Source organism: Aspergillus puulaauensis, chromosome 1, assembly GCF_016861865.1.
Source record: "Aspergillus puulaauensis MK2 DNA, chromosome 1, nearly complete sequence".
In the NCBI taxonomy this organism is placed as follows: Eukaryota; Fungi; Ascomycota; class Eurotiomycetes; order Eurotiales; family Aspergillaceae; genus Aspergillus; species Aspergillus puulaauensis.
The window spans coordinates 3,201,167-3,227,762 of NC_054857.1; the positions used below are offsets into that span (position 1 = coordinate 3,201,167).

The window sequence follows — 26,596 nt, forward strand, 5'->3', positions numbered from 1 at the left end:
ATCAAGAGGTACATCTTTCGTATTTCTATTCAGGTACTGTAGCCTTATAGTGTATAAAGTTTTAATATAGACCACCACCATCAATCAGGTCAACGCCGTGATATGCTCTAATATAATGACAGCGCACAATAGTTTACCATCTCTATTCTTTCTTGGTGTCCTTTGGAGATTCGTCGCTGGGCTCTGTGCCCTTTTTTCCCGAGTTCTTCCACTTATCTTGCTTTGCTTTAAGATAACGCCAGGTTCGAGATATCCCCGCAGTGAACAGTCCCTTGACCGTCTCTACAGAGCTTGGCCACCGAATCGTCTTTGTGATCGCGCCTTGTATTTCTTTTGTGATGCCTTCGTCGCTAGCAATGCGCTGTTCGAAAGGCCCACCCTGCCTGCGGCGAACAAGCTCCGGGTCCTTGTCATTACTATCTTTCATCATCTTCAAAAATTCGGCGCGAGGGATCTCGAAGCGCGTTTGATACTGGAAGTATAGCCTCTCCCGGAAAGACTCGGGTAGCCGGCGAACCATGTTTCCGCGCTTTACAGGGTCCATATCTTGCGTCAGGCGCACATTGGCGTCGGGGTCATCAATCCAGTCTTCGGAAGAGCACCGACTGTCATTAAAGACAGCATTTGGCAGGTTTTCGATGAGCGGTGCATACAACCGCCTGAAGTTAGCCATCTGTGAAGAAACGATATTGTTGACTTTTTTGGGGTCCTCTACAGGCAATGCCATACGGAGGTCACCCATATAACTGATAGATGCTATCGTGTTGTACAGTTGGAATTCTGTAAATTGCTCCGGTAGCAGTAGTAAAGCGACCCGAAGAGCAGACAAAAGATTCATCTGGTTTGCGAGCCGTACCTTCGGGTGGTCCCGCAGGATTTTGACAGGCTTTTGCAGTCGGCCAGCGAGGTATAGCGTATCCCACTGGCTGAGATCCTGGCATAGTGTATCAATGTTCACAACTCCGTACTTGATTAATGTGCCGTTGACGGTTATATAGGGATTGAAGTAAACCCCCGCTCCGAATCTGTCTTGCACTTGGGAGACGGTGTAAGAACCGAGGGAGCGCAGCCCTGAGTAGTGGTCCCGGTGCTGCGCAAGATTCAATGAGTGCCAATGTTGTGAATAAGATACGCCAAAGATAAAATCGATCATCTTTCCCTTGCCTTGCTGCATGTTCTGGATTGCCACCGGAGCTGACGGGTGGCATTGTTCGGAGCCCGGCGCGCTGCCATTTTGGGGGAATACACCCGATCCATATGCAAATGCATACCGAATTGGTGCTCTGAACTGCCAAAGAATCTGTCGCAAAGCTTCCTTAAATTCCTGATTGATTACCATATGCTGATTGATTCCGAAATCCTTCGAGGGAAGCTCGGAGAATGCCGAAATAGCCAGGTTCGGGTTCGCGTCCCAATCACCGTTGTCTAACGCTCTGGAGGAAGTTGAAAACGGAGCAGACGATGGTGACAGTAATCCACGGTCTGGACAAGTGTGTTGCACACCGGTGCTACTGTAGGATGGAGATCGGTGGCCGGGGATCGTCAAGCCGGCATTTCGAGGATGAATCGCATTTTGTTCGCTCGAAAAATACCGAAACGAGCCCTGTCTTCGAGTATACCGCGGGAGGACTGGGTAGGCCGAGCGAAGACGCACGTAGGGGCCCGAAGCAGCGTTCGAGAAGAGGAGCTTGAATGCAGGTGTCGGTTAGCATTAGGGTGATCGGACAAAAGGGGGATGCGATATCTTACTGTAGTTTCGCGCATTGTCGCGAGAGGGAAAGAGGGAGACATAGAACACTTGCAGGTTCAGACCATGATTCCCAGGTTAAAGCTGTAGGGAGGATGACGATGGAATGGAGTAACTGGTGTAATCGATGGAGCTCACTGTGGAATTATTATTCATCGACTCTCCAATCGATAACCGTCCGCCAGCGCCGAATCTGACGTATCCTCGGCTTTGTTGTGGTGCCTCAGGCTGTAAGCGTATCACGTGCAGTCGTTCCTCCGCAGGCGCGTCCGACCGCCCAGACCTAAACAAAGGCAGTAAACAATCAATCCCCTCGCATCAGACTCGCAGTCACCACATCTCGAACTGTATCGGTCTCGATGCTCGCGCACAATGGCTAACGAAATGGAGACGTTTGCCGCCCGCTTGTCCACCTTCGATCTTGTTCTGCACCCGGACAGGCGGTCCTCTAGCTCAAAATCCGCGAAGCCGGTCACATGGCCGCATCAGAGACCTTCTCCAGCTGAGGTATACAAGAAACAACAAATGAACAATTGAGGTTTTAAATCCATGCTAACCTGTTCATCGTGTAGCTCGCACATGCCGGTTTCTTCTACAATCCTTACGAGACGAATCCAGACAACACAACATGCTTTCTATGTCGAAGGGCTCTCGATGGTTGGGAAGAGGAGGACAACCCGATTACGGAGCACTTAAAGCATGCGAAGGACTGTGGATGGGCTGTTATGATGGACATACAACAGCGTAGCTCGAATCCAGCTGAAATAGAAGACCCGACAAGTGAAACGATAGTCCAGGCAAGGAAGGGAACATTCGGTGAATCATGGCCGCATGATGGCAAGAAGGGCTGGCTGTGTCAGTCAGACAAGGTAAATACTGTCTCTTTACTACCCATCCGAAAAATCGAGCGTATCTAATGGTTGTTGTGGTAGATGGTTGAAGGCGGATGGTATTTTTGCCCGAACGAAGAAAGCGCAGACCTGGCGAGCTGCGCCTACTGCAAGCTCTCGCTTGATGGATGGGAACCCAAAGACAACCCATTGTAAGTGGTAGCTCCGCTCCTTCCCTGCTCTGTTTTCCTAACCGACCTAGCGACGAACATTACCGCCGTTCGTCTGACTGCTCTTTTTTCGTATTTGCAAAGCCTGCCAAGGGGAAGGGTTCGCGTTCTAAAAAGGGTCGTACCTCAAAGGCTTCTCGCCAGTCGACTCAGTCTACTGTGTCTGAAGTTTTGCCTTCAGACGTTGAGGATCAACTGGATCAAAGTGTGTCTTCTCAGCCAGCCAAGGCTAAAACCACGAAAAAGCCATCCAAAGCGAAATCAAAAGCCTCCAAATCCAAGAAGGACGAGCCCCAAGAAACAGAGAGTCAGATGGATGTCGACGAGGTCGAATATGCCCAGCCGGAAATTTCAAAACCAAAGCGTAGTACGCGGGGAAGAAAGCGATCGAGTACCGAGCTGGATAAAGACACGATGAGCATCGCCGATGAAAATACCATGGATCAGCCAGAGCCACCCGCTAAAAAGAGGGCCACAAAACGGAGTACTAGTCGTGCTCGAGCGCAAAGCATAATGTCTACCGATAGCGCTGCGGATGTTCCGGGATATGAGAGCGAAGCCACCCACGACGAAGAAGATCAGAAACCGAGTCGCGGAAGGGGCAAAAAGAAGACAGCGAAGGGTCGCAAGGCGTCCTCTACTTCGAAGAACGCGCCAAAATCCCGCATCCCTCGAGATTCAGAGCTTGAGGCGGCGATTGAAGCTGGTCTCGAAGGGGACGAGCCTCAAAAGGACGAACCACAAAACATGGAAATTGAAGATGTGAACATCGAGAAGGCCACATCCAAGCCTGGTCCTAAGAAGTCGAAATCTAAGAAGAACGCAAAGAAGGAGCCGGAACCGTCCGATGATGCAGTTGACCATGGTGTCAATGACGAAGCTCACATAAACCCCGAGCCTGAAGCCGATCAACAAATGATCGACAATGATGGGGCAGCTGAGCAGCAAGATCCTGGACCTGAGCCTGTCCAAGCGAAAGGCAAACGTCGCAGCTCAAAAAACACAGCCGACCAGCCAGACACTATTCCTGACCAGCAGTTGGAAGCACAAGACGTTGAAGAAGAGGGTGATCGCCGTCGGAATGAATCATTCGTCTCAGTTGAAATCGTATCAAAACCTCCGGCGGAATACTCTGAACTAGAGACCAACGACAAAGAGAGCAAAAAGTCTAAGAAGAAGGCGTCCTCGGAGAAAACGAAAAAGTCTAAGAAGGCTGACAAGGCCGACAAGAAAGCAAAGGCCACAAAGAAAGAAGACGCAGAAACAGCAGGGGAGGCAGAGATCGAACAATCCCAAATGCCCGACAGGCGACAGAGTAAGAAACCTGAAGTTGAAGCGGAAGAAGAGCAATTACCCCAGGCGTCACCGTCACCTGCGCCAGAACCAAGCAGGCAGGAACATGTGGAAAAGGAATCCTCGCGCCGCAGATCCTCCAAAGTGCCTCCTAAGACAGCTGAGAGGTACAGTGACATTTCTCAAGACAAGCAATATGCCAGGTCCCTTGTATCCGACAGATCACCGGAAGAAACCCGTCGTTCTAGTAAGCAGGGCCAGCAAGAGGAACCTGTGTCTCCGCTTCCGTCTGCTTCAAGATCAACACCTTCTCTCTCTCCCCAGTCCTCTGATGCCGAGAACCATCCGCCTTCCATGAAGGCCTCGGCGCCTAAGCCCCAGCTGTCGTCCCCATCCAAAAATGCACCCGTCCGATTTCCTCTGGCGACGAGTACTCCATCTCCTTCAAAGCGGAATGCTTCACCAGGAAAGCTCAAGTCCTCTCACCCGTGGGTTCCCGTCGATATCGATGAAATCCTAGTAGCCGGTGTAAATGATAAAGAGAATACCGATCTGCGGAATGCTTGGGGCAACCTGAAAGGAGAATTGGCAACTCCCGAAAAGAGAATGACAGTGGAGGAATGGATAATGTGGAATGCAAAGAACGGTGAAGAGAGACTTAAGCGAGAATGCGAACGGCTAGTCGGGCAGTTTGAGAAGGAAGGTGCCCGAGCAATGCGCGCATTGGAGGGGATCGAGTGCGTTGATTGATTGAAGCAGGGCTGTCCACGATTCAGGCACTTGTTAGGCGTTCGGGGACTTTGGGGTATGGCGTTGGGTAATCTGGTTGTCTATGTTTTAATGAGTGATATTGACTATCTTCAATGCAATCTTGCCGAATAGCATCACGGCATATCGAGCGCCTTTTTGGACCGAACTCCATATAACACACACCCAAATGCAAACCAAACGCCAGGGGTATATACAATTAGTAGTACAGAAGAAGCCTTTCGTCAAGACATCCCGACGCGAGGGTACACGCAGTTCGACTAAGCAATGATGCCAAGTCGGCCCTCCCAGCTGTCCTCCTGTTTGACCTCGTCGTTTCCTTTACGACGCTTCTCGTTCCTCTTCCGTCTTTTCTCCTCACGCTCTTTGGAAAGCTGCTCTTCTCTGTCCTTGAGTCGCTCTCCCAGGTCCATCTGCCATACCATGCGCTCTTCTTCCTCTCTAACTCGCTTCTGGTGGGCAAGCATTCTCAACCGCTGGCGTACATCATCCACCGTAGCCTGCGCCACCTCCCCGCTCTGACCGGTGGCAATCAAGTGCTGTTTGCTATTCAGGTGCTCCACCAGCTGCAAGTTATCCTTGAACGTCAAGTCACAGTCGGAACAGTAGAACCCCGCACCTTTACCACGCTTCCCCACCGCATTTGCCGCAGAAACAATTGTCGTCTTGCCAACCATCGAGGCGACATCGAGGCGCTGTTTGCGGGAGGTTGTGGCTTCAAGCGAACCGTAGTCGACGGGCGCGTGCCATTTCTTGCCGAGTAGTTTGGCCTCATAGCGGGCCTTTCCTTCTTCTTTCCGCTTGGCTTCCTCTTCTGCGCCTTTTTTGGCGTATTCCTCGCGGTCCCAGCTCTTGCCGCCGAAGGTATCGGAGGTGGGGTTGCCGTAGGCGGGCTTGTTGGTGGACATTGTGGTGATTATTTGATGGTATACGGAGCAGTTTGTCTTCTTCTGCGTACTCGCTAATCAGGGTATCTCGAGGTGTTGCAGGGAAGCGAGTGCAGCTGAATGTGAGAAAGGGAAACTGATGTTGGCGGCAGAAAGATGAGCTGCGTCAGAAACAGAAAGCGGTGTACCGGAGGCTTACTGTGGCTGACTGTGGCAGTGTGGCTGACGTTCCCCTCCATCGTGTTCAGTCCCCACCATCCATCCATCCATCGTCCATCCATCCATGATCATCGCCCATCTCGTCCTATCCGCGCTCTCCGACCCTGAACGCCGAGTCAGATTGTCTCACCTTTCTCCCCGCCCATAGTCCAATTGAATTACAGCAGAGCTATGTTTGTTATCCTCCAACAATGATCGTTTTCAAGTAGCTTCCTGGACGGGTGATGCTCTTGTTTCAGATCGATGCACACAGCCCAATGACGCTGCTGTCATCTCGTATTGCTTTGATCACTCCAGTTTACCTAAACTTCGCAACCTGCAGGTGCTGAAACATCTCCATTCCCTGGCTTCGGTTTTCTTTTTTGTGTTCTTTTTTTGGCGCCTGCCACGCTGGTCTTCTCGGGGCTGCTGCGTTGTTCCTCGTTCATTAGGCAGCGATTCTGGTCCCATTGTTCTGATATCATAGCTCTGTTCAAAGTGTCACATTCACTGCACTGCCACTGCGGCTCGGCGGATCACCCCGTCTTGACTGCTTTTTCTTTCCCTTAATTTAAGTACATGGCCACAGCTGTCATCTTTCTGTCTTCATCGACTCCTTATCCTTAAGCATACCTAGCGATGGCAGCTCCGCCTCAGACCAGCACGCCAGATGTACCACCACACTTCAGGCTGATGGACCTTCCCCCAGAACTACATCTGCAAATCTCATCGTTTCTCTCGTATCCGGATGCATTGGCTCTGAAACACACCTCTCGCTATTTCTATGCTTTCGTGTACACAGGTGTTCACTTGAAGGTTGACTGGCTGGTGGAGCGCTTCGAGCGGAAATTAGAATGTCCCATGGAGAAATGCTCTTTTCGAACAGACGAAGCCTTTTGTAACTGGCGGATCCAAAGGATCATGGAACGCAGGCGTCGGCATCTGGAATGCCCCCGGTCCAGAGGCAGCTGCCTAGTCATTGAGGGCAGAACATGTCAAATGGACTTGGTTCCGACGTGGTTGAAGAGACAGGGTCGCGTGAAGCTGCTCAAGGCGGCTGGGAATGAAGGTCGGTCCGTATATTCATTTAACTGTTCGGTTGCGGATGCTGACAAGGTATCTTTAGTCCTCATCCACGGGTTGATGGTGCTCTTCATGCAAGTACTGCTGGTGATCTGTCAGAGGTTTGTCTCTCTCTGTTGTGATATTGACAAACAACTCATAAGAGCAGATATGTTTTCTCGCAGAATCGACTAGGGCTACCCCTTGGCCACAGGTTAGAAGCTTGATCGGTGGGAACTATCCGAGACCATCACTTGCGCAGACATTCGTCGTAGGGTGTTAATATGCAGCGGGATTGCATACGCCCGCCAAACTTCTACCGACGACGTGTTTTGCTTGGGCTGCAAGGAGTGCAACTACTGTTGCATATCCTCTAATATTGTTTGTTGTTTCGGACTTTCTGTGGGACTTAACTACGGCTCAGCTGGCTGCGTCGGACATTGTTTGAGATACCCTGTCTCAGGTTATTGATTCGTGAGCTTACTGGTTCATCCATATCCATCCATATCCATCCATATATCCGGAACTTAATGTTTAATTAATACGTATGTGAGTCAATAGCCCTCTTATTTGAAGTCATTTCTATCCACTCTATCAATATCAGCCCCACTGGTTCGTCCAGAAGCATAAGTTTTGCATTTCATGTCTGTCCAGCCCTAGTGGTCTCCTGCATACATTACTGTATTCCATACACGCCAAAAACAAACAAACTAAACCTGTAGTTCTTATCTTATGGCTATGGTAAATTCAACCTACCGGATTTGATTTCCGCAGATGGTGAGATCATTGCTCCGAATAAAACCAAAGTCTAATCTTACTACATTATATTAACTTCTGGAAAGCAGTGATTATGAGGAGTAGCCAGAGGCCTTGGGCCTAGTGTTCTCATGAGGCCTTCACTAGGTGCCCACTTGGGTGTTCTCTCGACTCTCACTAGGCTTTCAGTAAACCCTTTCCTTACTTGGGATTCACTGGTGCCTTCACTTGTACTTGAATATTCACTCAACCTTCGCTCAGCCTCACATCTTTCCTCCTCCACAAGTCGCTTGAACCTCCACGCAGACAACCTACCCTCTTGGTCCCTAGTCCAAGTTACATCTTGATCCAGGCTAAGTCTACACACCTGCTAAATCTCCATATTCACGATGCCAACCCCCTGGGAAGTTCCGCACACGCACGAGCCTCGTAACACCCATATCTTCTCGGGAGATGGAAGCTACCTTGGTGGTAAGCCAATGCACTCTTCTCATGTCATACTGGTATGATCTAATCTCTAGATACATTTACACAGGAATTTGGCTAAATAGCCCACCTAATATTTCCAACGCTGAGTTCCACAATATGTGCGAACAATTCATCATCTTCCCGACTTCTCGATACCGCTGGCATCTACACAGGCTGGGCCCGGATAATGACGTTCAAGAACTGGTGCCTAGAGATCTGGCCCATATAAGACAGGGGTATTATGTGATAATGGGCAATATCAGTCAGACGATCAGTGTTACCCTGACTACTGAACAAGTCGTCCGTCGACTTCCCACCCGCCAAATGCGGCGCAACCAACGACACTTTAGGCGCACACTCTTCCAGAGAGATGGTAGTAAATGTGCCATCACCGGTAGACAGGCTCCTGGTGCTAACCCACGGCTCGCATTGGCCGCCGCTCATGTTTTTCCCCTTGCTCAACACCAAACATGGGTTAACAACAATTATGAGCGTTGGATCACTGATCGGAGCGCTGCTGATGATATTGGCCCAGACAAAATGTTTTCAGCGCAAAACGGCTTGACATTGATTGCAGACGTGCATATATTGTTCGCCAGCTTCGTTTTCGCCATCAACCCTGACGTAAGTTCTTTTACCATTTTTGCTTTCCTTTCCAGCTCTCTTTTGGGGGGCTTGAGTGTTAATAAACCCTGTACAGCAAGGATATCGTGTTATAGTGTTTGGAGAAGATCGTTCGGGGGATGGTGGGGGAGTGCTCGATCGATCAGCTCGAATGGGCGACCCTAATCATTGTATTAGCGATGATTGCCTTCGGTGGCACTATCGCCAGGCAGTCATAAAACACATGCGTGGTGTAGCAGAGCCACCTTGGGATATATATTACGATGATCTTGATGATATGGATATGATCATGGAGAGGGAAGACGCGGCTGAAGTTCTCGAAATCGAGCTGGGGAACCGTTTGGGTGCCTACATCGAAGTTAGCTAGCCCTCCTCAAGGCCCATGTTGTTGTTTCCTCCCTCTTTGCTTCTCCCAGCATTAACTTCAATACTGACGCTTTCCTGTGATGAGGGTGTTGATTCCAGTCACCCATAATCACCAGACGCCTGTCCCCATACATGGCCGTCCTTTGTATCCATAATATGATATACCCTTGATTCATTAAATGGTGAAAAGGAAATCCCTGGATCTTGAGTTGGATTGACATACGTCCAAATGAAGCGCGTGAGAATATTCTACCTCTTAAAAGAAATATCAAAACACCCATTGATCAAAAACTGCGCCAAACTCCAGGGTATCCAGAAACTCCATCCCTTCTGCAGTCCAGGAACTGCTCCAGTCTTCCTCGAATACTGCTGAGGTTCTCATCCCCGCTTCAATCTCAGCAGCACCCGTAGCGGCAGATGAGACCGGTAGACGAGATTCTAGGACTTCATCTAGGATATTCGTGAACACTTTACTTGCACGTTCGAATAGCGTGTGGTTGATGTTGAATGTCAGCGGTCGAGCCATCGCATCGATATGCGAGATGAAGACGCTGAGGTTTCGGATGAGCTCTGCCCTAGATCCGGTATAGGGCACTGGATGGCCGGTTCGGACTTGGGTCTGGAGAGCCTTTATTAATGTACTAGCGCTTGGAAATCCGCACAGTACAATCTATGTCATATTTTAGTTAGTCGGCCGAGAAAGGAGTAAGTTATGGATTTGAAGCCCACCATAGAGTTGAAGTCGCGTTGGATATCGATCATAGACTCTTGTTGCCTGCCGAGAATCAAGACGGCAGAGAGAATCTTCGAGCTAACTTCGAGTAATTCCGTTTCGGCGGATGGGTCATGCTGTGTGAGGAGCCTTTGTATGAGGAAATGGTTATACAGGTACAGCAGGTGTGATGCAATCAGCATAACGCGAACTCCGACGGGGTGGCTACTCTTCCAGTCGCTGGCTGAGTAACGCAGATGCTCTGGTATCGAGTTCCAAGCTTGCGTACAACGAAAGGAAATATCCCTGTCAGGGAGCATATATGAGCAAGACGGTAAAATATTGATACGCAGGGAGACTCACTTTAATCTTTCTGCAGCTTCAGAGTATACGGGTCGGAGAGACAGCTCTAATATCTCCTCTCGGAATGGTGCAATTATATATCGAACTCGATACCAGGAGGTTCGACGGAAGGTAGGATGGACATTCCAGCCATCGTTATCTAACTCTTCCATAGCTCGCTCGAGGTCTTGATCGTCACCCACTATGGCGTCTTCACTGATATCGAGAGGGGGCTTGCAGTCGCAATATCGCCAGGATACGTGCGGTGGACGTCCAAAAAAGGTTGCCATATTCTTGTCTGAATGGTAAAAGGCAGCAAATAGCCTCCGCCGTATCTCGCGCAGGAACGTGGGAATATTTTCTGTCTTGTGGCAGTCACGATGCAAGCCCACTTCGAAGATGCAGCTAGATAACTCTCCTAGCCTATGCCAAGTTGGAGAACCTTTTTATCAAAGACCGTCAGTCGTCTTGGTGCCCATATAGTTTGAACCATGCTATAGAAGATGAGAACGCTAATAGAACTTACTGGAGTCCCCATGCAGCATACAAGACAGCAGCATATTTTCATGCAGAAGCCAACTAGTCATATCATTCACCGGGGTCAATAATTTGCACACATGTATGGCATTATTGCTCGCCGTCAACATCCTTCGTGCAAACTGAAAACGTGCTGCAGATGCGGCCTCGGCGTGCCCTGGAAACCTATCGTGGGCGAGCCCAAAAATGCAGGACCGTCCAGCAATAGCATATACTAGACCTATGATCTCTAGGCGCATTTTCGTGCCTCTAAATAGCCTGTGAAAGTCCTTTCCTTTGATATCAGGGGGCATTTGGAAGTTTTGGGCAGTGCTCTCCAGAATCTGAGTGGTCTTCTTGTATATAGTCTGCGGAGTCTCGTCCTTTTCCAGTATACCTCGCATTTCGGTCACGAGGTCGAAGGTGAGAAGATTGGGAAGAATAGCGGATTGACTTGCGCCATAGAAACCATGCACTAACTGTTCAATTGTGGAAACTTCACTCAGTATACCCAACAGCTTGGTCATCTCAGGCACCCAGTACGAGGGTAACATCGAGTGGCTATTTCCTGGCACCTGCGTCTCATCATTTGAGGGTAGTAATTTACACCCCGAGTCACCAGAAAAGGCTGATACAAAGCTCGTAGGGCCGAAGTAGCCCGGTGGAAGAGATTGGTCCGTTTCTGGACTCCGAATGCTAATCTCAACTGACGATGGCGTAGACGAAGGCGGCCTTAGGCTCTCCCTCCGACTGCGTTCTTTTGCAGGACGCCGGATTTGCTGTGACCTGGATTGAGGAGTCGGCGAGTCCATTTCTCGTGTCAGCGGGGCTGGATGGTAAAAACAACGACTAGTTATGTTGCGTTTCTGGCACCGTCCACAGCTTGGGGTTTCATGATCGCAGCGCACTTTATCTTTCCGACAGGGTTCACAGGATGCAGCCTGGCCATTACGCCGGCGTGAACTCATCTCAACTCCGGGAGGCACTCGGTCTGGAGGATATTGATGCGATAAAGGAGTGGATGGGATGGAGAAGGTTGAGGTTGAAGGGGGGGGCTTCTTCGGGGTTCGGAGTTCGGAGTTCACGCCAACAACAATTGTGTACCACTTTAAGCTTACTGGAGACTTTCTTGAAGCTGGAAATAAAAAAAGAATAAGAATACGAATAAATAACGACCTGTATTCGGTTATTCAAAATAACAATTCCCTTGAAGGATGGCTTAAACATGCTTTAAAAGTTGGATTTACAGTGGTACAAAATCAGCTAGCACGGTGTCATCAAAATGAAATATGTATTCAACAAAAGCTAACCCGTGAAAATTAAAACTAAATAAGATAACTTCGCGCCCATCCGTATCATGCATTCATTATTATAAAGTGGGTATCTCTGTTAACTCCGGATTGCTCCCATGCCACGAAGCCCAAATCGAATCCGTCAATGTATTAGATCTGAGCACGTTAGCAACCAAAATTTATCTCCATCGGGGCAAAACAACTTACCAGTCTAAGAGGCGTCCGCGCTGGTAAGCGGCCGTTGTGTAGGAGCATCGCAATGTTCTTATTAGGCGTGGCTTGTAGTTTGCGATATGCCTCGCGAATATGTCTCGGCTCGACCGGGGTGCGGCCTTCTTCCGGAGGGTCGAAAAGTCCAGTCTCGCGCTTGCGTTTCTTGGTGTCCTCCGCTCCATTTTCCGACCCCCCACGACGGGTTTTCTCGCGATCTTCACGTTCCTTGACCTTGAGGGCCTCTTCCGTCAGAGTCTGCACGATTTCGAACGTCAAAAACCCTAGAATGTCGACGATATCATCGTTAGGCTTCGATTCAGTGACAATTCCAAATCCAGCCCACTCCCTGAAGCGTTTGCTCTTGCGGTAGGTAAACGATGCCTGTCGGCATTCAGACCAGAACACGTATTCTTCTCTTGTCATGTGCTTGGTTCGCTCATCTGCGGCGGCAAGACGTTGAAGCGTCGCATAGTTCTGCTCCTCTTCTTCTTCGTCTTCTTCGTCATCCCTCTCAGGTACTTGAATAGAGTAGAAGCTGTTAACATCCCACGCAAGTCCGACCCGGGCCCTCTTGTTTTTGGGCTTAGACGCGACGTCCTGGGGTCCCGCAACGACGCCCCCAGCCATTGGGTCATCAGCACCCGCAAAATCAGCTGCATCACCGCCGCCCTTGTCGTCAGAATCTTTCACGTTCTTGCGCACATCTTTCCATGATAGGAAAGTCTTCAGGCGGGAGACTTTGGCTTTATCATGGCGAATTAAAAAGATCAAATCATCAGTGGATATAGATCGAACTCCACGGCGAGTAGCCAATATCGTACTGCGAGCGAGCTATTCTTGCGTCAATACATATCGACAGTTAAGTGAGCAGAGTGGCATACAATTTCAATAACTTGCTGTCGCACAATATCCTCAATAAGAGTGGTGGTCTCGATAGATGGCTCAGCGGTCTCTCCAGAGACGAACATCATCTGGTAAATGAAGTTAGTAACCTTTGCCCCGAATCTTTCATTGGCTTCAGCGCTATTGTCTTCTGAGTTCTGGGACCTGTCTTCATCCTTGATCTGAAGGGCGCGTATGCGTGACAAGCGTGCGCTCTCCATATTGAGATCGGACTCGTCGTTGCAAACCATGAAATGGCCCCAGTGATGAAAATGGATAGAAGAGAATAGGCAGAGACGGGGGTGTAGAGGATATGGTAGCTCGCGTGTTGGCAATGAGCGCATTTCCCAAGGCCCAACGAGAGTGAGCCGTAGAGATATTTCGCTCATTTCGCGCTATTAAATGCGACGATGCGCTTCAAAGTGCGCAGCGATCGATATATCAAAAAGAATAACGCCTACCTGCTGGATTTCCTGCCGGTACTTCGGAGCACGATCAGACGACATATTGCGGATTTGGGACCAAGAGTCGAACACTATAATCAAACAAAACACAGAAACAGACGGCACAATAACGTCTATTTATAACAAGACGAAGGAAGCCTATTCGAAGCCAATGAATCTCATAGTTAGAGACCTAGTTAAGGTAAGAAGTGGTCAGCGCAAGCCTCCATGCGGGTGCCGTACTGGGATCATCTGTTTCTCCGCCTTCCGCGCGCGGCTTGAATTCACATGGTGGGGTCCAGAAACTTTTAAAAGCAACAGCCCATTGCTTAAATTGTCGCCGTCAAAGAAACACCATGCTCTATCTCGTGGGTTTGGGTCTTGCCGATGAAACGGACATAACAGTCCGTGGCCTCGAAGTGGTGAAGAAGGCGGAACGAGTCTACCTCGAAGCATACACAAGCATTCTTCTTGTCGATAAGGCCAAACTAGTGAGAACCCCAGCAACAAGATCTATTTGCGTCCATTGTCTTTATTTTCCTGTTAGCTAATGACCAATTGTTTTAGTAGGAAACATTCTATGGCCGTCCTGTTATTGAAGCCGACCGAGAGCTCGTCGAGACCGGTAGCGACGACATCCTCGCAAATGCGGACAAGGTGGATGTAGCTTTCCTCGTGGTTGGGGATCCCTTTGGGTACGCTCGTTGATCTTTTTGTTCTACACTATTGTTTCTTGTCTCTGACCGTCTCTTTTGCGCATAACAGAGCTACGACGCATACCGACCTCGTCCTCCGCGCGCGCGAACTGGGCATCGAGTCCAAGGTTATCCCGAACGCCTCGATCATGTCCGGAATTGGCTGCACTGGTCTTCAGCTGTACAACTTTGGCCAAACAGTGAGCATGGTCTTCTTCACAGAGACCTGGAAGCCGTCCTCGTACTACGACCGTGTCAAGGAAAATGTCCAGCTAGGACTTCATACTCTTGTGCTGCTTGACATCAAGGTCAAGGAACAGTCGTTGGAGAACATGGCAAGAGGACGCTTGATTTATGAACCCCCGAGGTACATGACCGTTGCGCAATGCGCTGGTCAAATGCTGGAAACCGAAGAAGAGCGGGAGGAGGGTATTTGGGGGCCAGACAGCCTTGCCGTGGGGGCTGCCCGAGTTGGGGCCGCAGATCAGAAACTGGTTGCGGGCACTCTGCAGGAACTAAGTCAAGTTGACATGGGCGCGCCACTACACAGTCTGGTCCTGTTGGGCCGCAGAGCGCATGATCTGGAGAAGGACTACATTCGGCAATTCGCCGTGAATGGGGAAACGTTTGACGCAAGTTGGAAGAATGGGAAATATGGTTCCAGTTGATTCTGGTCCGAAAAATAAAAGAGAAAAGAAATTAAAAGAGAAAAAGATAGAACACGAAATAATGCACATGCCCGCCCGTTGTAACCTGAGCAGACTCCCACAGACACCGAAAGCCAGCCGATTGATATAAAACCCCCACCTCTTTTGCTGAAAATCTCATCACTCATAATATAACATGTACAACAATCATGAGGACCGTTTGCTGAAGAAACGCGTGAAAGACTCGGGAATCCGGAGCTATACAATTGCGAAACCGCAATGGTTAGCCCACATCCACGATAAGATATCAGATCACTAAGACGTGTAAACAAACTTACCGTGGGCGTTGATGGCGCGCCGATCGAAGATACAGACCGATCATAGCTGTCGTCGTCGTAATAGTCTTCATCCTCCTCCATAATATCATCCTCGTTCTGGGGAAAATACCGTTCGGGATCCCCATTATAAACAATCCACCACCCAATCCTCTCCCCAGCAGCATATTTATCCCTAAACTCAGCCAGCGCCTTTGTGCCAGCCGGATCTAGCGGGTTCTCCTGAAAAATATCTGCATTCCAAGAACTCCCTGCATTTTGCGACCCTTCCTCAGGTATACTGATCACCTTCGCGCCAACATACGCATAAGGCTTGCTGACAGCGTCGTGGCTCTCGTCCTCGGGGTCGTACTGTTCGACAAAGCGCAGTTCGGGAAGATTCGAGGCGATGTCCGGCTCCGTCTTGCTGAACGATTCCAGCAGTAATTTATTCGTGATTGGTTTCTGGACGTACTCGGCCGTTGCGTCTTCTAGATTGTTCAGGACGATGTAAACTCGGATGCCGGTGAAGCCAGCCCGTGGCCATCGGAAACCGTAGAGCATGTAGACCGGCATGGTATGGGTGAGACTGAAAGGGACGCTGCAGGCACTCGTAATACTGAATGAAGGGAGGGTGTAGAAGCCCAGATAGCCCAATGCGATGCTTGAGGAATCATAGTACTGTATCTGGAAGGGGTGTAGCTGTCACCATTCTGTGGCGTCGGGGACCTCGTATGGAGCTCTTAAACTGGGGGTAGTGGGTGCGGAACGAAAGGATGTGTCGTTCGAATTGCTCCAGTCCGCGGCCTTCGGCGAAACCGTTAACGGCCCTTGGCGTTGTGTCAGGACTATATTTGGAACTTTCCCGAGGTATCTGTGTCTAAGGCTCACTTTTGGGAGCAATAACATTCTATTCAATCTAGGAAAAGGCGATATTACAGAGCGAGTCTTGCTACAGTCTTGTACACGTGGAACAGGCCTAGATCTGTGTATTGTTTAGTAGTGACCCCAAGAATAGAGTGTCAAGGCTGAAAAAACGTTGAAGGCGGTGACCGCGGGCAGTATCACGCGATTAGCGGCATTCATTGCGGAGTTGATTGCCAGCTTCAGCTTCCACGCCCGCTGCAGCATTCCTCCTCCGTGGATCTCGCACGGAGCACCGCGGGCCCATCAATCACCATGGTTCTCTCTTTCATACTTGTCCAGAATCGCCAGTGAGCTCTCTTGTGACCTTGCTTGTCTGCGGAAGTGCAGCAGCAGAGCTAACAGTGCGGGAACAGGGGCAAGACCCGACTTGCGAAATGGTATTCGCCGTACAGTGTAAGTCACCCCTGTTACCGGATGGACATCGACAATGGCCTAATATCAATTACACAGGATGATGAGAAAGTGAAACTCAAAGGCGAGGTTCGTTCCGGTCGGCCCCGTTATGACTCTGCTGGCATACGCCGGTTCCTACATCGACGGAGGTTGACATCCCTAGGTTCATCGATTGGTGGCCCCACGAGATCAGAAGTACCAATCGAACTTTGTCGAATTCAAGCGAAGCACGAAGATTGTATACAGAAGATACGCGGGTCTTTTCTTCTGCGCATGCGTTGATGCGACGGATAATGAGTTGGCATACCTTGAGGCGATTCACTTCTTCGTGGAGGTCCTAGATCAATTCTTCGGCAACGTGTGCGAGCTAGACTTGGTTTTCAACTTCTATAAGGTGAGTAATTCTCGAATGATTTTGGGGACGTGACACAATCCCCTTAGTGAATGTGGAGGAGGGCTTTGAACAGCCAAGAGATTTTGCTAATCTTCATATAGGTATATGCAATCCTAGACGAAGTCTTCCTTGCAGGCGAAATCGAAGAGACGAGCAAACAAGTTGTTCTCACGAGGCTGGAACATTTGGATAAACTGGAGTGATCATTGGGTTTGAGCCGAATGGACGATAGAGATGGACGATAGACCGTGGCCTGCATATATGGGATTTGCATGAGTGACCGCGGGTTATGGTCATAGCTGGAGTTACAGGAGTCATCTGTTTGGTCTATTTTCGAGTTCTTTCCGGCCAGCAAGGGTCAAAGGCTGGCATAATTTCCTCATCTGCAATTGCTATACCCTCTTTTAATGTCAACGTACCTTGATCCTCCTACACATGTTTCCCAACGCACAAGATGCGTAAGCAACTGTCAAAATCAGACAATGATTTTCCTAAGCCAAGCACATTTTAGGCCTTTGCACTGTAATAGCAGACCAGTTTTGAGTGCTGCCTGGAGCTCAACAGCCGAAATTTCTGCCGTGTCTCAGACAAGCTTCTGAAAGCTGAGCGGCGTCCCCATATTCAGCCCTATGGTGGTATGGGACAGTGACGATCGAATAATTGATCGATGGTGCAATTTTAAAGTCAGATAGCAGAAGTGGCTATAAGAACGCATGTCCGGGCGCTGTTTGGACGAACCCTGGCTCAAAGGTGGTCGTCTTACCCCAGAGTGGACATAGCCAGAGTGAGGTGATCGCGAGCAACAATTGCGAGAGTCGCGCGCAGGTTGACAACATGGCTTGGCAACACTACTTTAAAAGCACCTCATCGCACAACTATGGCCCCTTTCTTTCTCTTAAAGTCTGATGGAGTTGTTGCATTTCTTCTTTCATTCTACTTGCTGCGAACATACAACTACAATCTGTTGTGGTAGGTTTTCTTATGTCTTCTGAAACTCGACGATCGGCTCTACCACCGAGCCATGCTGCCAACCCTACCACAAGGCTGAGAGCCTGAGACGCACCGAGCATTCCAGGCCTAGATTCGAGAGTTTCAACAGATGACCATGGTTTTTCACGTTGCAGTACATGCCTCAACACTTAGGGTAGATGAGGTTCCCCCGCGTCCACCACCATTACACCGGGCGCAAAACTGAGTCTCTACCGGTCGCTCAACTTCCTACATTGGCACGGAGAATCGACCCTGGACGACCACTGCATCTCAAAACAAATGGAGGAATCAATTGGTGATCCTCATCTCTCGTGGCCGTTTTTTTCACTTCGTCTTGCTACGACTTTCTCGGTTCGACACCATGGACTCAGCAGGTGAGGCCGAGTTTGAGAGAAATGAATCGACCTCCCAGCTTCAAGGTCATGGATCCTTAGCGGTGCAACCCTCTCGAGTCCCGGTCTTTCCCATCAATGACAGCGGAGATTGCAACCGCAATGCCGTGTTGCCACAGTCTGGGCAGCTTCCACGAGATGAGTTAACCCCTGAACCCAACGGTGGTTCCAAGGAATTGTTGAGTCTGTGAGCGGGGCAACTCCTGATAGACAGATTATCTTTGCTACTAGCGTTCAGGACGAGATGTCAAACGGCAAACCTGGTTTGGCAACGGCAAGATGGGCGTACCAAAAATCGAGAACTGGCCAAGAGGAAGGCTGGGGCCCATCGAGCACAACGTCGCTGTCACCAAGCCAGTTCTGAGGTTACGAGAGGTTACGAATGTGGCTGGATCAACCACAATTCCTTCTTATCTGGCTGAGTCGCTGTCATTGAACGCCATCTCCGAGATTCCTTCAGGTCGAAGTCGGTCGAGCCATGATTTCTTTACAATACAGAATTAGACGGGCCCCACTCGACTTCTGGACTTGACGATTGTTTTGTGGCACGGCAACGGACCATGAGTCCGCGACGAGTCTGTTACGAATCTGGCGATCAAAGCGAAGGATCTTCGGGTGAGTGAGGTTCAGTGACGAACCTGCGAAAGTGTTTCGTCGTCGCCCAGTGGAGAGCGCCGTTTCAGCGCTTGTCCTAATGTCCTGGCACGGATATTGCAAAACTAAACGGCTAGCGGAGAGCGTACGCGTCAGTCCGGGATTGACGGTGGACAAGACTGGGGAGAGATTCCAGAATCGCATTTGCGAGCCTACGCGGCTGATCTCTGGTTTGCCGAGGGGCTTCTTGGCGCCTCCCCCCATCGTCCCACAGTCTCCCACAGACTTTCATGATCCGTCGGTGGGCCTCCTACTCTCCAGCCGCCTAAGGCCACTCACGACACGGCATTTCGGCGAGGTGGACTCCATCACCGCGCTTCAGAGTCATGACCAGTCTTTACTCGGCTATCATCGACATCCAACCACTGGCACTGGGCCCCTGACATTCTCGTTTTTTTCCAAGGTCGCCGTTACATACCTGCCTTTTTTCCCCTTCGATGACCTCCATAATGTCACTTCTTGGGCAAGGAGGTACTGAGAATCAAGCTGGGAACCGGATAACAAGCAGGGTGGAATGAATTGGATTGGCGATCCTGAGTAATGGCAGGGGGGTGTTTCGCACTGGCGGGCGGGTTGTTACATGATATTGTGATTGTCGAATGAAGGTCAACGCTCCGTCCTGAGTCCTGCGGCACCCCAACTATGCAAATCCGACTTTTGAGGCCCGAGGAGTCTTGCCACATGCAGATTGGCCGGTTTCTATCCTGGGCGCCGCCGTCTCCTGTTATTTTTGACTTTATATTATCATATAATTTTCATACAATTACGCATTGCAAGTTTCAACGCCACTCGTTCCAGCGTTACAACGCTAAGAGGTCCATCTTACAGAGCCCAGATGATGACTTATCGAGGATTCCAATACTTTTAATTCTCGCTGATCAGCCTTGTTGTCTCCTTTCTAAACCTCAAGGCCTGTTCATCTCGTGTTGTTTCTGTCGGGGACTGTTCATCCTTCTCGATCTTTTTTCCCTATTGTTGTGCTCCTTATTTTGAGCTGTAACGCCTTCGTCCATCCAGACTCTCGTTAGCATTCTCACCAGGACGATATTACTTGGGCCGTATCTGATAAGAACAACAACAAAATGTCTTTGACCTACTCCGATAACCTGGCTCCTCAGCCTTCCACCGATATCTTTACCGGTGACACCAACATCGACAGGCGCAAGTGCCACCGCAATGTGCCCATGAAGGTGCTTGCTCTCGGTGTTGGCCGAACAGGAACAGCTTGTATGTCAACTTCAGGTGTTCGCCTGCACTGTCCATGACTGACTCGATTCAATCGATTAGCCCTCCGCATTGCTCTTGAACGCCTGGGCTACCTCAAATGTTACCACATGATGTCTGCCAGTATGGAGAACCCTCCTGACTGTCTGATGTGGCACGACGCTCTCCTCGCCAAGTATGAGGGTGTGGGTGAATTTGGCCGCAAGGAATGGGACCAGCTTCTCGGAGACTGCCAGGTATGTAAAATATGCGTTAATGCACCTGGATATCTGTACTAACCCATCACCAGGCTGTTTGCGACTGGCCCGCCTGTGCTTTCGCTAAGGAGCTTATTGAAGCCTACCCCAATGCTAAGGTCATTCTGACCACTCGCGAGGTGGACTCATGGCACGCATCCGTCATGAAGACCGTCCACTGGCGTGTGTCTGACCCTGAGCACCGCTTCGTTTCGAACTTCAGCTGGGCCGCCAGCATGTACTATCCCATGCTGAACAAGTTCTTTGAGACCTTTTTCCGCGGCGATTTCCCCAACAAGGGCAAGGAGGTCTACGAAGACCACGTCGAAGAGGTTCGCGCCCTCGTTCCTCCAGAGCGACTGCTCGAGTACAAGATTAGCGACGGCTGGGGCCCGCTGTGCGAGTTCCTCGGCGAAGAAGTTCCAGACACTACATTCCCCCGTGGAAACGACATGGCCGACTTCTTCAAGCGCTGCCGTGGCCGCAACCGACGCCAGATGGCCAACGCCGCTCTCCAGGCTGTTACTGTGGGCGGCACGATCATTGCTGCCGGATTCGCTGCTACCATGGCATTCAAGCGTTTCTCGCGGTAAATCGGTTCATTCTTCGAGCCGTTTTCTTTTTTTTTATCTTACTCCTTCACTGTGGCCTACGCTGGGCGTGGTCGTGTTCTTTTAGCCTTCATACCTCCAGCTCTGCGACTTGTTTCTTTTCCTTTTCTCTCTTTTCACGCCCAGAGCTTGATAATATCTCGCGTTTGTCCGTCGATATATCTCACTTATACCAATTAGCGGCTTTTGGGGGTATACCTTAATACTAGCTATATAGTCTACTCAGACAGGTGTGAAATGACCCCCCACCTGCCTACGATAGATATCACAAAAGGAAAAATACTATAGAATTACATATTTCAAAAGAAATCACTTGCCTGCTGCAAACGGTCAGATCCTTGTTACTGTGGCTTACTCCCTATTCCAACCCCCTGGCTTACTGAGAAACCCCGCCATACTCAGGCCGCACGGTGCCAACTGCCAATGGCATATGCAGTAAGCCAAGAAAACGCCCGAGCTCCAAGATTCGCAGAGCAACCCTCCAAGGATGTCTTGGGGGAGCTGGGAATCCGAATCCCATATCTTGGCCAAGACAACCAGTAAACCTTGTGGAAAATGCAGTGAGACATGGGTTGGGACAATGCACGAATAATCGATCGCACAGATCGGGAATGGCGGTTGGCGGTTGGCACGGGCAGCCTACGGTAAAGTAAAGCACCCAACCTTGCGCCTTACGAGGCCAGCGATCTGCTTATTCCAATTGCAGGATTCGGATTCACTTCCCGTCGCTACTCGGTTCAGTTGCTTACGGTTAGAAATTCCCTGCTCGGTTGGAGCGAGTCTTTTTTTTTTTTTTGGGCGCCGTCGCTAGCTTGGCATAAGCAGACCGGCGACCGCAATCTTGGAAACCTCCGACCTAGACCTATGTATAGACATTGACTGACTTGGTCTACTGGCAAGTATGAGCAAACGAGGTGTAGATACAGGCGACAGAGTCCCTCTGAAGTAAAATCCCCGATAACGTTGTGCTTGGCCGGCCCACGCCCACGTCCATCATGATCCGAGACGATCTGAACGTTCGCTGCGTGCCAAGTTCTAGGTTGGTGACGAGTACGAGTAGCACTAATCGATGGATCATAGAAGGGTGTCACAAACCGTTGGGCTTGCGAGATTCCTACTCCGGAATTGAATACTACGCATTTTGGGGATGATAAGCAGGTCATTGTAGTCGTGACGTTTGGCGGCTGGAGCCGGATGCAAATAAGTGTAACCATCCTGTCACCTGTCGGTGTTGACTGTTGAACGAATTCTTCTGCTTTGGAGGACGAGGTCGCTCGTGTCGCATAACTTGGAGCCTATTTTTGTTTGGTTTGGCTTTACATCATGGCTATTTCCGACTTGTCCTTGGATAGATCATACTTATCTCCGATATATATCGAGCTATTTGCGGCCGCATGCACGATGACGAGGCCAGAACTATTGAGCCACACCCGCTAAGGGAGACGCAAGCACTGAAGTAGTCATGGAACATTCATGCTCGAAGTTATTTTGCATGTTGCATGACTCTGTATCTTTGAAAACTTGGATGCCTAGATAGGTCGCAGAAACCACAGCGAGGGACAGCATTCCAGCGACTCAAGCATGTACTTTCGACTTTGGCATGGATACATGGCTCTCTCCTTGCCAGGTGTTCACGAATACGACTTGCCAGCATAATTCAGAGGCGATCGAGCCCATAACTTAGTCCAGAATAATTCATTTCATAATTCATACAGTACCTCGTGCATGTGGAGACCATTTCTTGGCATCGAATGTCTGGATCTCTCCACCCCACCCGCGTTTCTGCACTCGAGCTCTACCTCAGTACGTATTCGATAGGTGCATGCACCGCAGAGCTTACGTCCTACCAGGAACGTCTCCAGCAGCGCGCAATTGGAACGGACACAAGTCGGCGTCCGTATCTTCGTCACTGAGCGGACCACGCGGCCGTCGACGTCTTCGGTTAGGCGGCCCCAGCTTTCTTGGCCATGTGTCTTCTCAGGAGGGCCCATGGTTAGTCGTCTTAGTCACTTTAGCGTTCTGTGGTGCCGAGTCGTCTGGTGGGACGCTGCGACTTAAACTGGACTCCACGATCCGTAATTACGATACGGCCACTTCGTTTATTTCAACTCCACGCCTTGGTTCCATGTATCGTTTACCAGCCACTTTCTATACTAAGTACTCCTTACTCATGCAGTCGCAAAGTCTGGTTGACAACTACTTACTAGAAATGTCTGTTACAGATGACAGACTGCTCAAAACAAACAACGATCTCGTGTCGCATTGCCGGATTGAGACCACATTCGCTAGTGCAAGTTCAACACTCACAGCGTGCAGCAGAAAGTTCCAAAAGCGCCAATCATCACTATCGATGAAGCACCTCCGTCAGTTGAAGCAACCGGAGTTTCTAAACAGCGTGGGGCAGTGCAGTGGGTTTCCGGTGGATGGGTGCGTACGGTGTATGAACTGTTTAGTCCATTTATCCAGAGTCCAGACGTTTGAGCCACTACTGCTGCTGTGTTTAACCGCTCGAACTGGAATCCCTGAAGCACCATGCTGGGGACTCGCATATCCGCGACTGGAGTCCCCGACTCCCCTCCTATCCAACTCGCGATGATCGCGAGCTTGTCCTTCCCCTTAGAATAAAACATTAAACTCTCATCGATTTTCTGACGATTTGCTGCTGGTCTTAATATCTTTGCGTCGATCTTTCGACCTGCAGCTTGTGCTACTTACGGTGTACTAGGGTGCAGTCCCTCGTAAGAAGTACAGTATATACATTGAATACCTCCTTGGGCGTCTTATCTGGGGAGACTTCGCTCGCTTTCGTTCGGTTTGGTTTCGGGCAGCCCAGACCCGGTGATGTGAAGAACTCATGCGTTTCCTCGCCGCCATTACTTTGGGATCATCTGCCCACTCCCTCTTCTCGATTACTTGTATCTTGATCACGATATTGAGCGGGTTACAAACAGTTTCCGCAGAACTCGATGCAGCTTTCAAATCGGTAAGCGAAGTCGCTCTGAAAGTAGCAGGCGATGGTTGCTGATAAGCTCCTACGTGCAGCGACCCGACCTTTTCTCTCCTATCGTCACCTTCGAGCGGCGCATTCCACAAAAACTTCATCCTGGCTACATATTCATCGGACCGTACGAGGCAACGAACTCGGGTCCTTATATCTACGATAATGATGGGGTATGTTTTGGAAAATGAAGGATGTATAGCTATACGAGCGGTTGGCGCTAATGCCGTCGATCACAGAACTTAGTTTGGAGCGGTTGGGGCAATTCCGGCCCTGGGAATGCTCACGGCATGCACGTATGCCAATACAAGGGGAAAGACCATCTGTGCTTTTTCCAGGGGATCCAGCAGAATGGCTATTGTAGGGGTCATGGCGTTATCATGGACAGCCATTACCATATCGTCAAGACCGTGGTCCCCGGCGGCGGCATGGCATCGAGCGATATGCACGAGTTCAAACTCGTTGACGGCGGCAAGCGGGCCTTGCTGACGGTTTACCAGCAGCGGCAGTTCGATATGAGTATATGGAATATAAAAAAGGGCATGGGTTGGTTGATGGAAAGCGTATTTCAAGAGGTGGATGTCGAGACAGGCAGGGTTTTGTTCGAATGGAGATCGCTCGACCATGTCGACCCGTCTCTTAGCTATACACACCCTGGCTCTACGGATACTTCGGGCACCGGGCTGGAGCCGCGCTCGCCGTGGGATTACTTCCATATCAACTCGATCGATAAGGACGAGGGGGGGAACTACCTCATTTCATCGCGCCACACTTGCGCAATCTACAAGATCTCCGGCCGTGATGGGTCTATCATCTGGCAGTTGCATGGAGCGACGCCGTCGTTCAATAATACTAACTTCAGTTTCTCGCAGCAACATGATGCTCGGTGGATGAGCCAGAACAGAACTCATACCCTGCTCTCGCTGTATAACAACGGATACAACGGGTACAACAGGACGCATTGGTACTCTTCAGGAATGACTGTTCTAATCGACCATATGAACAAGACAGCCACGCAGCTGCAAGACTACGGACCGGATAAACTCAGTATGATCAGCTCCAGCCAAGGCAACATGCAAGTGCTGTCGAACGGAAACATTTTCATGGGCTGGGGCAACAATGCCTACATCTCCGAGCACGACGAGGAGGGCAATTTGCTGCTATGGGCCAACATCGGCAAGAGCAGTATCATGAACTATCGAGCCCAGAAGTTTCGCTGGGTAGGAAACCCCACCGACATCCCAGCTCTATGGACATATTCCAAGGGGAGCTATAATTCGTCCGCAACGACCTTCTACGCCAGCTGGAATGGCGCTACTCGTATCAAATACTGGCGATTCTACGGCACGAACAACTCCACTGGCAACTATACACTCCTCCGCCGCGTCCGCAAGGACGGGTTCGAGACCTCGTACACGGCATCTGAATTCTACCGCTATAGTTATGCGGAAGCCGTTGATTCGCAGGGGAATGCCCTCGGTAGATCGCGCAAGCAGTTTACCTTTACTCCGTCATCGGGCCTCCAGGGAAACTGCGAAGAAACCACCTGCGAGAATACATATTACTACGGCGACGGCGAGAAAGACGCTGCGGCAACTGTCCCCGAGGTCGGCCTCAACACTGTTCCCTGGGTGGACCCCGACCATCCCGGCGCGCATCTCGACTGGGGAAATACAAGGCCAACAGCTCCCGAAGATAAGGAACCGGGGGCTTTGGAAGAAGCATACGGTAAGTCACTCACTTTTCGCGAAAGAAAAAGAAATGAAAAAAGGCTAACAGCTCAGATCGCGTAGGATGGTTCGCACCGACCATGGGTGTTCTGTTCACCGGGATCGGCATCTACGTCGTGCTCCGGGTGTATCGAAAACACCAGTTCTCCTCCCACAGAGTGAGACGAAGCTCGTCGGAAGCCTTGGACCTGGACCAGGACGTGGCCAGCGAGCCGAAAGCCTCATTCCGAGTTTCGAGTTTGCCCTGGTGGAGCTGGCGTCGCTGGACGGCTGGTGAACCAGCGCGGTACTTTCCTCTGTCGGACGCGGAGGGACATGGGCGCGCGTGGGATAGATGATAGTCTGCGATGCGGGCAGCTTGTAGTATAGATCATCGTGTGTATATAGTACTTTGATTACTTGTTATATAATGGCGCCCACAAGGAAGCCACAACATTCCAGAATCCAGAACTGCCTTTCCACTTTTTTCCCAGGAGTCTTGCGATCTTCAGGGTACGGGCCCCAAGCGTAGGAGATAGAATCAAGAAGGCCAGCTGGCGCTTGTGCATAACGCAGATCAGGGCGGCTGAAGAAAAGGTTGAAACTGGGTGTGCAAGGGATTGGGAGAGACGAGAGAGATTGGAGACGATGACAGCTCGAATCGGGCGGTATTGAAAATACGGCCGTACGGTACGAGTGGGGACCGCGTCGCAAGCTCCCGCACTAGATTATTTTAAAATTAATCCATTTGAAGAACATGTAACTAAATGTAACTAAGCGTAA

At 50.2% G+C, this 26,596-nt stretch overlaps 13 protein-coding genes across 13 annotated transcripts; 8 read left to right on the forward strand and 5 right to left on the reverse strand.

The window, feature by feature from the left end:
• Window positions 1-142: 142 nt before the first annotated feature.
• On the reverse strand, window positions 143-1,791 carry TAM41 (phosphatidate cytidylyltransferase; the record flags this gene model as incomplete). The annotated part of the gene is made up of 2 exons (XM_041696346.1): window positions 143-1,687; window positions 1,750-1,791. The coding sequence occupies 2 exons, from the start codon at window positions 1,789-1,791 to the stop codon at window positions 143-145; spliced, it is 1,587 nt and encodes a 528-aa protein (XP_041550628.1).
• Window positions 1,792-2,119: 328 nt separating this feature from the next.
• APUU_11263S (uncharacterized protein) lies at window positions 2,120-4,850 on the forward strand (the record flags this gene model as incomplete). The annotated part of the gene is made up of 4 exons (XM_041696357.1): window positions 2,120-2,254; window positions 2,320-2,616; window positions 2,680-2,789; window positions 2,840-4,850. The coding sequence occupies 4 exons, from the start codon at window positions 2,120-2,122 to the stop codon at window positions 4,848-4,850; spliced, it is 2,553 nt and encodes an 850-aa protein (XP_041550629.1).
• Window positions 4,851-5,128: 278 nt separating this feature from the next.
• APUU_11264A (U4/U6-U5 snRNP complex subunit SNU23) lies at window positions 5,129-5,776 on the reverse strand (the record flags this gene model as incomplete). Its single annotated transcript, XM_041696368.1, has 1 exon — window positions 5,129-5,776. The coding sequence occupies one exon, from the start codon at window positions 5,774-5,776 to the stop codon at window positions 5,129-5,131; it is 648 nt and encodes a 215-aa protein (XP_041550630.1).
• Window positions 5,777-6,592: 816 nt separating this feature from the next.
• Window positions 6,593-7,242, forward strand: APUU_11265S (uncharacterized protein; the record flags this gene model as incomplete). The annotated part of the gene is made up of 3 exons (XM_041696379.1): window positions 6,593-7,022; window positions 7,080-7,137; window positions 7,185-7,242. 3 exons carry the CDS (start codon window positions 6,593-6,595, stop codon window positions 7,240-7,242), a joined length of 546 nt encoding a protein of 181 aa, XP_041550631.1.
• A 918-nt stretch (window positions 7,243-8,160) lies between these two features.
• On the forward strand, window positions 8,161-9,230 carry APUU_11266S (HNH endonuclease signature motif containing protein; the record flags this gene model as incomplete). Its single annotated transcript, XM_041696390.1, has 3 exons — window positions 8,161-8,242; window positions 8,307-8,863; window positions 8,940-9,230. 3 exons carry the CDS (start codon window positions 8,161-8,163, stop codon window positions 9,228-9,230), a joined length of 930 nt encoding a protein of 309 aa, XP_041550632.1.
• Window positions 9,231-9,497: 267 nt separating this feature from the next.
• APUU_11267A (transcription factor domain-containing protein) lies at window positions 9,498-11,767 on the reverse strand (the record flags this gene model as incomplete). The annotated part of the gene is made up of 4 exons (XM_041696401.1): window positions 9,498-9,899; window positions 9,959-10,247; window positions 10,305-10,725; window positions 10,810-11,767. 4 exons carry the CDS (start codon window positions 11,765-11,767, stop codon window positions 9,498-9,500), a joined length of 2,070 nt encoding a protein of 689 aa, XP_041550633.1.
• Window positions 11,768-12,241: 474 nt separating this feature from the next.
• On the reverse strand, window positions 12,242-13,692 carry SPT3 (transcriptional regulator SPT3; the record flags this gene model as incomplete). Its single annotated transcript, XM_041696412.1, has 4 exons — window positions 12,242-12,247; window positions 12,299-13,135; window positions 13,186-13,275; window positions 13,648-13,692. The coding sequence occupies 4 exons, from the start codon at window positions 13,690-13,692 to the stop codon at window positions 12,242-12,244; spliced, it is 978 nt and encodes a 325-aa protein (XP_041550634.1).
• Window positions 13,693-13,985: 293 nt separating this feature from the next.
• dph5 (diphthine synthase) lies at window positions 13,986-14,992 on the forward strand (the record flags this gene model as incomplete). Its single annotated transcript, XM_041696423.1, has 3 exons — window positions 13,986-14,120; window positions 14,200-14,324; window positions 14,395-14,992. The coding sequence occupies 3 exons, from the start codon at window positions 13,986-13,988 to the stop codon at window positions 14,990-14,992; spliced, it is 858 nt and encodes a 285-aa protein (XP_041550635.1).
• Window positions 14,993-15,178: 186 nt separating this feature from the next.
• Window positions 15,179-15,861, reverse strand: APUU_11270A (uncharacterized protein; the record flags this gene model as incomplete). Its single annotated transcript, XM_041696435.1, has 2 exons — window positions 15,179-15,229; window positions 15,310-15,861. The coding sequence occupies 2 exons, from the start codon at window positions 15,859-15,861 to the stop codon at window positions 15,179-15,181; spliced, it is 603 nt and encodes a 200-aa protein (XP_041550636.1).
• A 603-nt stretch (window positions 15,862-16,464) lies between these two features.
• On the forward strand, window positions 16,465-17,202 carry APS2 (AP-2 complex subunit sigma; the record flags this gene model as incomplete). Its single annotated transcript, XM_041696446.1, has 5 exons — window positions 16,465-16,499; window positions 16,566-16,605; window positions 16,663-16,692; window positions 16,769-16,999; window positions 17,101-17,202. 5 exons carry the CDS (start codon window positions 16,465-16,467, stop codon window positions 17,200-17,202), a joined length of 438 nt encoding a protein of 145 aa, XP_041550637.1.
• A 1,148-nt stretch (window positions 17,203-18,350) lies between these two features.
• APUU_11272S (uncharacterized protein) lies at window positions 18,351-18,572 on the forward strand (the record flags this gene model as incomplete). Its single annotated transcript, XM_041696457.1, has 1 exon — window positions 18,351-18,572. One exon carries the CDS (start codon window positions 18,351-18,353, stop codon window positions 18,570-18,572), a length of 222 nt encoding a protein of 73 aa, XP_041550638.1.
• Window positions 18,573-20,117: 1,545 nt separating this feature from the next.
• APUU_11273S (sulfotransferase family protein) lies at window positions 20,118-21,088 on the forward strand (the record flags this gene model as incomplete). The annotated part of the gene is made up of 3 exons (XM_041696468.1): window positions 20,118-20,262; window positions 20,323-20,495; window positions 20,549-21,088. 3 exons carry the CDS (start codon window positions 20,118-20,120, stop codon window positions 21,086-21,088), a joined length of 858 nt encoding a protein of 285 aa, XP_041550639.1.
• Window positions 21,089-23,960: 2,872 nt separating this feature from the next.
• Window positions 23,961-26,172, forward strand: APUU_11274S (arylsulfotransferase family protein; the record flags this gene model as incomplete). Its single annotated transcript, XM_041696479.1, has 4 exons — window positions 23,961-24,089; window positions 24,149-24,277; window positions 24,344-25,832; window positions 25,889-26,172. The coding sequence occupies 4 exons, from the start codon at window positions 23,961-23,963 to the stop codon at window positions 26,170-26,172; spliced, it is 2,031 nt and encodes a 676-aa protein (XP_041550640.1).
• Window positions 26,173-26,596: the final 424 nt, after the last annotated feature.